Source organism: Sebastes umbrosus, chromosome 17 (assembly GCF_015220745.1).
Source record: "Sebastes umbrosus isolate fSebUmb1 chromosome 17, fSebUmb1.pri, whole genome shotgun sequence".
NCBI classification, from domain to species: Eukaryota; Metazoa; Chordata; class Actinopteri; order Perciformes; family Sebastidae; genus Sebastes; species Sebastes umbrosus.
In genome coordinates this window covers 3,944,062-3,956,502 of record NC_051285.1, presented here as the reverse complement: position 1 = coordinate 3,956,502, position 12,441 = coordinate 3,944,062, and the positions used below count along the sequence as shown (strand labels likewise).

Genomic DNA, 12,441 nt, shown 5'->3' with positions numbered 1-12,441 from the left:
ATTGTTCTCACCCTTCCCTTCCCTCCCCTGTTTTTCTCTCTGCCATTTCTCCCCACCCCCCCTTCCTCAACTATCACCTCCTCAGCCCCCTTTCCTCTCCTTCCCTACCTTCTTCCTCTGCTTGTCATAGATCCCTCTCACCTTCTGTCTCTTCTCCTCTTCCTCCTCAGTGCCAGTCGACTCCTAAGCAGAAGAAGAGTGCCGTCGGCGCCCAGAAGAAGCAGAAGAGCCCGGCAAAACAGAGCACCCTGACCCAGCAGCAGCAGCAGCAGCAACCGCCGCCGCCGTCGTCATCGCCACCGCCGCCGGGAGCCCGGGAAGAGGAGGAGAAGGAGGAGGAGGAGGAGGAGCCGGCGACCAGGCCTCGGCCGCCGCAGGAGAAGCAGGAGGAGGAAGCAGGCGAGGAGGAGCGAGAGGAAGTGGCGACACAGTCTGTGAAGACGAAGGAGGAGGAAGAGGAGGAGACAGTCATGCCGTCTGTACAGATCAAACCAGAGCCGGAGGAGATGGAGTGCACGGTGAGGAGGGGGAGGTTGGGTGGAGCTGATTTGTTGATTGATGATGAGGATGAGAGTCAGGCGGGTGTGGCCGCAGACTCCCATCGCTCACTATCAGGTGTGTTTGATCACGTTGAGTTCATTCTATCGATGGGATTAACCGAATATTAATTTGTCAAACGATACGACTCTAACTTCTCTTAGTGTTCCAACTTAAGGGAGTCAAATCAGAACCACGGCCTCAATTTCACACCAATCTCACAATTAAACGACATACCTTTCTGTAATAATAACAGCGTACTCGCCACCTTAATTGCGGAGATCTGGGAACACGACAAGATCGCCAAAGGCTAAACGCAATAAACAGGTCAGACGATCAGACTGTAAACAAACCTCCAAAGTAGCCAAACCTATTTGGAAGAAAAACAAATGTGCCCATCCCCAGACATGCCAAACCGACATCAAAGAACTAGAAGGACGTCTGTTGCGTCGCCTCACGTCGCTTTCATCTTGGCCAAAAAGCCGCGGGTGTCTGTATTCATCATTCAAAAAAGGAAAAACAGGAAGAAGACTTCTTGACTTGATTTGTTTGCTGAGTTTTCATATCAGAAAGAAAAGCATTCAGTTAATTGGTCAGCTGTTTTTCCCCATTAACTAATCAATGGTTCATATAATCTGTAAGAATAACACAGCTTTGTTATTCTGTCGATTTCCAAGAGAGGAAATGAAACAGATCTGAGGAGCTAAAACAAAAGAATGTTTGGAATTTATGCTCGATAAATGATTGATCCTTTATGATTTTCATGTTTGAACAATGGTAGCGTCAGCAGCTGGCCTCTGACAGCAGGGTCAGCACACCAGGAGGAAATCTCTGGAAAGGGAAAGTGAATGAGGAACCCCCTCATTGTCCTCAGTAAATGCTGCTGGAGAGCCTTTGAGCAAAACGTCGAACCCTCTATATCGACTCTATGGAACAGCGTGTGTAAAGATGTTGAGGAGTGTTGAGGAGTGTTTCTGCTCTGTCGACGTGATGTCAGGAGTCTGGAGCTCAGGTCGTCCCGACGGATGGAGGAAAAGATGTAGAAAATCATAAAACACATTTAATTGCTCTCACAGCGTGTTGACATTTGTGGTTCTGCATTTGCAAAGTTGACCTTTTAGTTTGTTTTAATCCTGAGTGACTTTCAGGGAGAGTATGGGCCGAGCAAGCTCCAATGAAGGGGTCAGAGGTCAGAGCAGCACCAAAGCGCCCTGACAAGAGACTGTGTGAATCATTTTGAGGAGAAAACCTCCTCTTAAAGAGAAACTCCTGTTAGGGTTACCCGGCACAATGTCGCCTTAATGCCCCAGTGGTTTTATTTCTCAGGATCAAACTGCTTCAGTCTGAATGTCGGGTAGTAGATGAAGCTAATTTGGAGCGCAGAGATTCATCTTTTTCCTGTAATGCCGTGTCTTTCAGTCGACTTCTCTTTTTTATTTTTACATATGACTTTTTACTCTCTCAGATTTACATGTCTCAGAGGATCTGGGTAGTGTAAATAAGATAATGCACTGTAATTTGTTTATATAAGCCACAAAATCAATTTGCATGTAATCCACATAATCGGAAGTTTATTTTCAAAAGACTGTAAAGCATGTGACGAGCGGGAATTGACATGTTCGTCATGTGTTGGTGGACATTTGTAGGAAAACGTGCGTCCATATATCATACGGAGGATACATTGAGATAAACATGACAAAGTCCAAGCCTTTAAATCACGGCCAGACAAAGCGACAAAATAAAACACATCATAGCAAAAGACTTTGAAGTTATCTCCCCACTTCTACATGAACTTATTCTCCTTTGTGCCACTTAAGTGTCAGTCAACCTCCTCTATACTGTAATTTGCTACTGTATGTCCGTCGTATCTTTACTGGTTATAGTTTCAGTCTGTGTTTGGCACATGTAGTCATGATTTTCCAGATAGAGTTGAAGGAGTAATGTGCAGCATTTGCAGCTGCATTTTGGACTCTAATCATTCAGCAATGTCTGGAGCCAGAAATTCCCATATGTCTTTTACATTACATTACATTTATTTGGCAGACACACACTGCTCATAGCGTTTTTCCTGCAGTGTTTAGAATAATTACTGATGTAAACAAACACTAAACGGCACCAGAAACTATTCATAACTAGTTGTTGTTCTGAGGATTGTGAGGATGAAGGGAGTTTCCGGCCCTTTTGTCCTGAACACCTTTGTCAACATTTTAATGTGGATTATACCTTTGGGAATTTATATGATCTATCATTAGGCGTTGACATTATTTGGTCTACTTCTTGTCTACCAAAAGGCCATATTAAAAATATACTTAGTGATGAAGATGCATGGTTACCTGGCCGCCTTCATGGCTATTAGAAGAGACTAACTCATTTTTACGAGTGTTGTTTGTGCCGGCTGGTTGCTGTTTTCATTGTGATTAAGGACATAATGATTATTGATGGCTAGACTTTCTGAATGCTAATTAAATATAATCACATGTAATAAAAACTTTGCATGTCGCCCTGGCAGCGCGGGCATGTTGCTACACCTTTTCATGCTTTATAGGTAGGTCCTGTACCCTGTTATAATCGGAGACACATGAGGGTATTGAATAAAGGGCGTGAGCGGTAATGATAAGGTGTCACAGGCACGCCATGGCGGCCGTTAACCCGGCCTGCGTACTGAGGAAGGAAGGGAAGGGTGTTGTCAGCTGGATGGGGTGGAGGATGGATGGGTGAGGTATGAAGAGAGGAAACTGTCGAGAGGGAGGCGAAGATGGGGAGAGAAAAAAAGAAACAATTTGGCGGCGAGGAGATGAGGAAAGAGTGCAGATGGAGAGATCGATGTGAAGGTGGAGAAGGAGGTGGAGAGGGTGTGGACGGTCAGATAAGGAATCCATTTTGTCTTCCTCTGTGTTGCTTTCGACGTTTTTTTTCCCCGGCCCACTTGGCTCTGTACATCTAGCAGAAAGGAGATGCTAACTGAGGCTAACTGCCACCATTGGTTTTCATTAGGAAACAGTGCTAACAGCCTTTTTAGTGGAAATGCCAGGCAAGTGGAGAGATGTTTTTTTTGTCTATGACCACACAAGCTGCAACCCAATCTCACGGGAAGGCGTATAAATAGCACAACATTACATTCTGCGTGTCATGAGGACGCATTTTAAGCTTTTCACGTGTCATTTGTACGCCGCGCAACAAAACTACGGTAACAGCTGCAGTTAGGTTTAGGCAACAAAATTACTTAGTTAGGTTTTGGAAAAACCTCATGGTTGGACAACATAACACAAGTACGGAAAAAACGTCACCAACAAAACACGGGTCTCCTGGTTGAAAGTCCTGTGTTTGTTGGACCCATCCACCTCCCATATTTACGTGGATGCGTTTACATTGGACTCAGTACAGACTAAATGGCGTACACATGACACGCCAAAAGCAAGAATGACGTTCTTATTGCACGCTAGATGCTTTGCGCATTATCGTGTCATTCATACGCTTTTTCCTGCAAACAGGCTGCAATCAATTGAGAAGGTCAAAGGAGTATTTGAGGTTTTGAGAACACATACATCAAAATCAAAAGATTGTTTACTCCTCTGCTCCCTGCTAACGCTTTAGCAGACACTTTGTAGAGTGACATTATCCAAAAGTACATTTTGATTTTTAAATTGCAAGTGACTTTATAGAATATAAAACTATATATAATTAGTCTGGAGCTGTTTTAGATGAATACTTCAGGTACATTCATCCACTTTGAGCAGTACATTTCCTTCCATTCACCTCCTGGAGCAGCAGAGAAACTAATCCTCACAAGTCCTGAGGCCACTGGAAACCTTTATGGATTAAAAATTGAGAATATTTTGATTCCTCTATGACACATTTTGACAGTTTTCCCTCCCTGGAAGCTGCGAGTTTTGGTCAGAAGTTTGAACTCTTGGCTCTTTGGGTCCCCGTCATGTCAAATTGGACCCACAATCCTCGAAATCCCCCCAATCCAGACTTCTATTTTCCTTTGTGATGGTGTGTGAGGATGTGGGATTGGCTCTGGGAGGTAACATTAAGAGGGAAGTCGCATGCAGGGCAGGAAACCAGCTGTTCTTCGTCCTCCGCTTTGCATCTCTTAAGTTAGAATTTAGCAACATCATGTAGACAGTGCGCTCCCAGCAGGTCACATGGTCAGGTCAAGTTCCCAGTGTCCCCTGTGGTGGTTTGTCTTCATTTCGGTTAAAATTGGATTAAGATTGGGTGTTGGTGGTTGAGGTTATAGGCTAAGCCCATAGCTATATTATGTGTGCAGAGTCTTAAGAAGTAATTGAATTGTAAATGAATAGTTTGTAACAGTGAAATGAGCCCTCCGTGTCACCTTTGCAGAGGCTGATAAATTAAATGAACTTCACCCGCTAAGACTCATTTTAGCCGATGAAAGGAGGATCATGTTCAGTTCCACTTTGTTGGTGTCATATTCATGAGCGGATTGAGAGTTTTCACGTCAAGTTTGGTTAGTTTTGGTATCACTTAACCGGCCTAATTCTGGACAAAAGATGAGGAAATCAGAGCAGGAAATGAGCCAGGAAAAAGAGGGATTTAGAGACTGCTGTTTGTCAGCCAATCAGCAGCTAGGTGGATGCAAAGCTGTGATTTTGATTTGCTCTCACTGCTTTTTTGACATTCATTTCCATTGATATATCAGTTGGTCAGCTGATGCTCCTGTTGTTTTTGTTTTGTGCTCACCACATCTTGACATTTCTAAAGCTTTACTTATCAAAGTTGCCTCATACCTGCCCAGACTTCCAAAGGTCATGATGCAATACCTGCTCAGTCATCATTTACAACAGACCCTTTCCATGAATCTGCTCTCAAGAGGGACGCCAGTATTACTAAGAAACCGATTATCGGTCTCGTCTGGCTCTATGACGGCTGGATTTATGTTTCAGTACAACTTCAGTACACATAATACAAACTTTATCTGTTTTTATTTTACAATTATAGAAAGTGATCAAGCGTTTCAAGTGTGACATGAACTACTTTGTGTTCGTCGGTAACTTGCATCTGTACATACCAGTATGATTTGTCATACATTAAAATCCCAATTATGCAGACGACGCCCAATTTTACCTGGATCTGTCAGCAAGTAACAAGATTCTCTCCACAAGTGCATTTTCATTTTTCTATGACGACATATTACGGCCACTGTATCAGCTGTAATCATCTGATGTGAATGCACCTATATACAGTATACTGACATGTCATGCATATTTTTATACATATACATATATGAAAATACAATTAATTGGATTATATTCACAAGAAGTATAAATCATGTTACCCTTATAAATGAAAAAGAAAATACCATTAAATTGTGAGGGAAAATCTTTATTCTTGGATTTTTGTATTTGATTTGAGGTCATCTTTGACTACATACAGACAAAAAATCAAGCCTTTTACTTTATCAATTTATACATATGCAATGTCTTTTTATAGCACCTCAAGTGTTCAGAGTCTCAGACAATTTTATGATTTTATAATCTCAGAGAATATTCAAGTTTTTTGTGAGTTTTTTTTCTGTAATTTATCACTTTAATCTTAGAGATTAACATTTTTGTTTTACTCCTTCGTCATAGTTTTAGTCTGACAACAAAAACAGAAAACTGTAACATTTCTAGTAAAATATGAATCTAAAGTTCTCACAGTTATTTATTCGTTTCTGATTTTTGACTGCAAGTTTTTGGAAGTCTTTTTTTTTTTTTAAAAGTACAAAATGAAAATGTGTTTTCACTGTTCTCTGATACCCCAGTTGTTGAATATTAACACTTTATATGCACAATTTGGGGTCTCTACACTGCAGAAACATTGCATGAAAAATAGATTTATTATGCTGCTTTGAAGGTTTCTATTGATTCAGTTCTTCACTTTTATTGATCGTCTCAGTTGGCCATGTATTTAGCAGAATAGAAGAACTGACTGTTCAGAAAGTGTATCATCAAGCTGAAGCATCGGGTGTGAAGGAAGCGGTGACCTGTAATTCAACCTCACGAACGCTGATAGAAAATAAACTCCTGATTGGCTGATTTTAAAAACGTTATATTATATATAACATATATATATATGTGTTCTCATGAGGCGGTGAGGGGTTGGGGGAGGTGGGGGAGGGGTTTGTCAGAGCCTTATATGTGTGTGTGTGTTGTGGCATGGTGTGGTTTGGGTTAGTGAAGGGTGGGGGCTGGGTGGAGTACTATTGCGTAAGGCATCATTAAGCAGAGGGTGTGTGTGTGTGTGTGTGTGTGTGTGTGTGTGTTGACCACACCTCTGTGGCTGCGTCGAACAGAGGGGAGTGGAGTTTCCTGTCCAAAGATAAAGTCTCCAGGAAGCTGGTCCTCCTGGTATTCGCTCCGCCGGGAACCGGCGAGCACTTAAACGCCTCACGTCCCCACTTAATGCGACCTTTGGTGTGTTAACTCAAATCGTTTGCATCATCATTGTTAACAAACATTAACACTGACGATACTTAAGGAAATATGTACAACAAACATCAAGATGTGTGCTGGTTCGACTGGTAACAGAGTCTCATTCCTCAATCTCGGTCAAGCGTGCATTTCCAAATAAAGACACTCAGTAGGCATCTGATGTTGTTTTCATTATCGATTACTCCGCCTATTATTTTCTCAGTTAGATTATTTTTCTGTTGAGTGTTTAACCAGAACTAAGGATAACTTAAATGAACAATAAAGTGTGTAGATCAACAAATAAAAGTGTTGAAGGTGCAGAACCAACAGAAGGTGCTGCAGGGTGGAGGTGGCTGTAGGAATGTAGAGACAGACAGTGAGCACATGGAGCAGCTTTTATAGCCTGGAAGACCCAGGTGAGCTTAATCAAGCCAACGACCCTCCCATGTCAGCTGACTGCCTGCTGGGGTCGGCCAGGAGGAGTCACCAAGACGTGGGGAGGGGCCTCACACCTACTGGAAAGACCCATACTACTATTTCGTATGCCAGATAAATATTTAGCATACCTCAATATGTCAAATGCAGTATGCGATAAAAATACCAGGATGTCCTACTACATCCGGTTGCATTTTGCAGTATGCAAGCCAGCATGCTGTTCTGGCTGTTCTGACCCACAATCTTCTGCACAACGGATGTAGGAGCAAGAGGGTCAGAGTTAAAGGTGCAATGTTATGACGAAGTAGTACGTCCCAACTGTTTGCAACAGGACGTACTTTGTAAGGGCAGCTGCACCTTTTGTAAAAAGAAACTTTATGTGATTTTGAACGTAGCGTCCGTTTGGTTTAGGCGAAACACTGCGGTCACATAGCCGGTTAGTCATTTTTGTCGTAAACAACCGAGTCTCTTGACGTTCCTTGAATTAGCTGATGATTCCGGCGTCGGTCCTTACCGACAGTTAGAAATTTGGTCATTGGGTCAAGCCGACATCAAAAAATTAGCGGCGATGAAGGCCGACTGTTGCGTCGCTTCACGTCGTCTTTGTATTGAGTTGCATTTGAACACACCGCAAAGACTACAGCCAACAGCCGACTGTCACATATGTTTTGCGGCTACGTGAGATGTGATAACTTTCCACACCAGCAGGCGGCGGTAGTCTGTATTCGTCATTCAAAAAAGGGAAACAGGAAGACCGAGGACGGCGGATATACAAGCCGTTGTTATGATACCTACATGAAACAAAGCGGCGTTTGCCAACCATTTACACACCACTCTCACTCACCACTTAGCTTCAATCCAGATGTTGCTGTGAAAATATCCGTGTGTTGGAATGATCAGATGAAAATGAAGATGAAAAATGAGAAGAGCCTTCTGTGTTTTTCCTCTTGACTTTACTCGTTGGCTTGCTTTCCTCACTTCTGTTTCTCTTCTTGTGCACTGATTCGCTTAACCTGAACAGCCAATCAGAGTGATGTAGCTCACCGACGGGCTCTGCCGCTGATTCAACATGCTGAATCGGCCAAAAAATCTCAGACACAGGCAGACTAGAGCCGACGGTGCAGGATATACAGCAAAAAGTAGGTCGACAGACGCTCACCGACGGGCTCAAACTGTCTGACGGCCGACCGTGAGCTGGTTTGTCGTGCCTTTACTTAGATTTTGTAAAGTGTGTTTAATGTCCGGTCCGAATGATTCGGACATTCGCGTTCTCGCATACAGCTCTTCCTCCAGATGATATCTAGATGACTTCAGGGCTGCAGTGCATGTGTGAAAGGGGCTATACAGCGGCAATGACAACTCCCACACAGCATGAGAGCACAACAGCATGAGACCATGCTGAACTCTTGGCTGGTTGACAGTCCTACGTCAGAGAGAAAGAAGCTGAGACTTCAGGAGAGGACATGTGTGGTGATCTGATTACTATTTTAAAAGATACCTCCGTTGGCCGCTGAGCAGCACGGAGCAGTTTGGTAGTTTGGTGGTTGTAAGTTGAGAAGAGGACAGGTGGTGACGAAAAGAAAGAGGAGACGATTAAACGGGGTGGATGGTTCATACAAGTTGACTGGTGTTTGTCGCCGTGTCACAACAAGGTCAAAGGTCATTCTCGCGGCCTCGTTATGGCTTCCTGTCTTTATTCAATATCTCTTACTCTTGTTTTGCACACCTTTATCTCTCTACCTCCAACCATCGTTCTTCTTCTTCTACTTTCTCTTTCAAACTCTTTCACACTCTCTTCCTCCTCCCTACCTCTCTCTCTCTCTCTCTCTCTCTCTCGCCCTAATAGGATATGTCGAGGGAGGCTCTGCTTCCGCTCGCCCCGTCACCATGGCAACCGCGGCTCTGGCGGGAGTTGCCGAAAAGACTGTGTAGCCTGACCCCTCCCCTCCTCTTCCCCCCTCCCTCCTCACTCCTCCTCTTCCTCCTCCACCTTTCCAAACCTCTCTCTCTCTCTCTCTCTCTCTCTCTCTCTCTCTCCCTGCCCCCCGTCCTCTCTCTCTCTCTCTCTCTCTCTCTCTTTCTCTCTCTCTCTCTTTCTAACTCGCTGCTTCAGCCAAAGGCGAACACACGCACACACACACACACACACTGAATACCTGCCAGCACAACACAGTGAATAGCCCTGTAATCTCTCTCTCTCTCTCTCTACACACACAAACACACACACACACACACACACACACACATGCACAGAGGGCCTCATTGTGTATTTCTCTGTGCATGTGTGTGTGTGTGTGTGTGTGTGTGTGTGTGTGTCACTGATGTATGCACATAAACAAGCCAGTTGTCCTCCAGCAAACAGGAGCACTCATGCACAAAGACAGGCCACAGCACATACACAGTCACACACATGTACACACACACACATGTACACACACGGAGAGTGTGTGTGTGAGAGCATGAGACATGAGAGGTTAGAGGCCTATTTGCTGTGCTTTTGCCAGGAGGGCTTTAGCATGAGTGTGTATGTGTGTGTGTGTGTGTGTGCGTGTGTGTTGAGCATTCAATCCATTCAGAGGACAGCACATTCACAATTTTGGGATGCAGAGAGAGAGAGAGAGAGAGAGGGAGATGTTGTGGGGATGGGGGGGTAGACGGATGCAGTGCAGATACTGGACTGATGCAGCTCCCTCTGCTGGTGCATCGTGATGATGTCATTGTTGGCAGCCCACTTCCTGCAGAGTGGAGCTTCCAGGAAGTAGAACAAGCAGCTCTGATTGGGACAGGAAGTAGACACAACCCTGCAGTGCGTGTGTGTGTTTTGATTCAGAACTGACTGACGAAGTGTACTCTGAAATGTAGGGCTGTCGTCCACTAGTTGATTTAATCGACAGATCTGTGAAACTTGAGTTTCTCCACAAAGCATCACACCAAAGCACCACTTTAAATCTGGTGTTTACCAGAGATGTGCTCATGACTTTCTTCGACTAATCGACTAAAGAAATCTTAGTCAACTAAAAGCTTTTCTTTACACACTATTGGCTTTATTTTGTGTGCGATTAAAAGCAAACCAGGCACTCCAAAATATTAGAACAAGTGGCATCGAGGAAGGAAATATTAAAAAGCCTTTATTATATTGACTAAATCAAATAAAAAAGCCAGCATGTTTCGACTGTAGATCTTCGTCAGGGCATTTAACTCAGGAGAGCAGTTGTAATTTGTAATCTTTATTAGAGTGCCAATGAATAGCTCGGTTATCAACCCAAGGCTTTCCTCACTGAAAAGCTTATTTTCTGGGACATTGAATGTGTTTTTTTGTTTTATTCACAGAGCGCTGAGAGCCTGCATTTAGTGTGTGATATTACATCTGAAAAGGGAGGAAAGGAAACGGTTTGTTACCTGAAAAGAGGGCGCTGAAAAGTGACTTTAAAGAGACGCACGTTCTACAGGAACTGCTACAGACGTTGTTGATATACGAGTGATCCTGAGGCGTCAACTGAGGTCGTGCATGACGAGGAATGAGCTTGTGACCTGTGAACTAAAGTGAGGCTCTCTTTCTAGTTCTACACCTTCATCTCACAGCTGGATGCAACAAGTAGAGGCACATTCTTATAAGGAAGGAAATTAATCATAAAACAAATTAAGCGTGAAGTTCTTGGGTACGCCAACGGCATCATTCTTAAAGTACACAATTGATTCATGCTTTATGAAGCTGCCGATCAAACGCATTTGAAATGTTTCAACGTCTTCACTTACAGGAAAGTCCTGTATTTACAACCTGTATCTGTAGTATCTGCTATCACTTCCGTGATATAACATCTTCAGCGTAGTGTCACAAGGAGTGGAGACGCTGCTAGTGGATGGGTGGATGGGAGGATGGGTGGATGGGTGGATGGGGTGTTGCAACACAAACAGACAGGTTTTAAACAAGTCCAGTTTAGCCCAGCTTTGTAAAGTACCTGTTTGGAAGTGAAAACAAAGGTGAAGAGTAATAACATCCATATGTGTTTGTTGCAGAGCTGCTTGCTCTACTACATTCCCCTGTCTACAGATCAACAGTTCATAAGTCAATGTTCCTATCCTAAGTTAAGATAGGAAAAGTGTTTTTACACGAGCATCCTGACTTCACCAAATCTGAAATAAAGTCTCCTAACTTTAGGAGAACCTAACTAACCTAACTTTAACTTTTCCACCACTTTTCTTCTGCTCTTTGGACATAAGAGCTGAAAGCATGCTGGATACGACCGTCTGGTATTTTAGTCCACTCTCTCTCTTTTATCTCCCAAGTTAGCGTTGTTGTAAATTTCCCAAAAAGAACATCTTTAGATTTCTCTTACTAAAACCTCAAACTCCTCTGTCTTGAAGTTAAGTGCACGCCGTTGTATTTTGCTCCATTTCAATGAGAAAAACAATTGTTATAAAGTTGTTTAGCCTGGCGGGATGAGAAACGTAGTGTTGGTTGCTAGGTAACAGACATAAAAGTTGATAAGTGATGTTGGGTTGAGTATTTACCTAAAATTGGAAGTTTCTAATACGGTACTTTTTCTTTTGTCCTTAAGCAAAGTGATCATTGTACAGCACATAGCCTAACATGAGAAAATGCAAGAGGAACGAGTTACTTTAATTTTGTTCATAATGAGCTTTAACTACGACTCTTAGGCACTTTTAACTGACAATGTGCCACGTGTTTCTCTGTTTGTGTTTGTAGGGGTGTAAGAAAATATCGATACGCATGAGTATCACAATATTATGTTGTGTTGTGTTGTGTTGTTGATCTTTCGGAGGTTGTACCGAGGATGAAGCTAGAGGGAAGTTAGTTTCAAGAAGGAGGCTGAATAACGCTCTAAAGTTACGCAAAATTTCACGAGGCAAAACTGGGGGTCCCTTGACCTCTGACTTCTAGATGTGTGGAGGAAAATGGGTTCTATGGGTACCCACGAGTCTCCCCTTTACAGACATGTCCACTTTATGATCATAAGTTTTTTGCATGCAGTATAAATGTGTTATTTTTGTCTATTCTAAACTGATATTTCTGGTCTTTTTGCTATGA

General features: G+C 43.2%; 1 protein-coding gene across 2 annotated transcripts in view; it reads left to right on the top strand.

The window, feature by feature from the left end:
* Positions 1-12,441, top strand: part of klf8 (Kruppel-like factor 8) — a 65,546-nt gene that overhangs the window by 36,321 nt on the left and 16,784 nt on the right. For both annotated transcript variants that reach the window (XM_037749696.1, XM_037749695.1), the window contains exon 2: positions 171-518. In XM_037749696.1, coding sequence (XP_037605624.1) covers positions 171-518 — 348 coding nt within the window. The remainder of the gene's footprint in view (positions 1-170; positions 519-12,441) is intronic.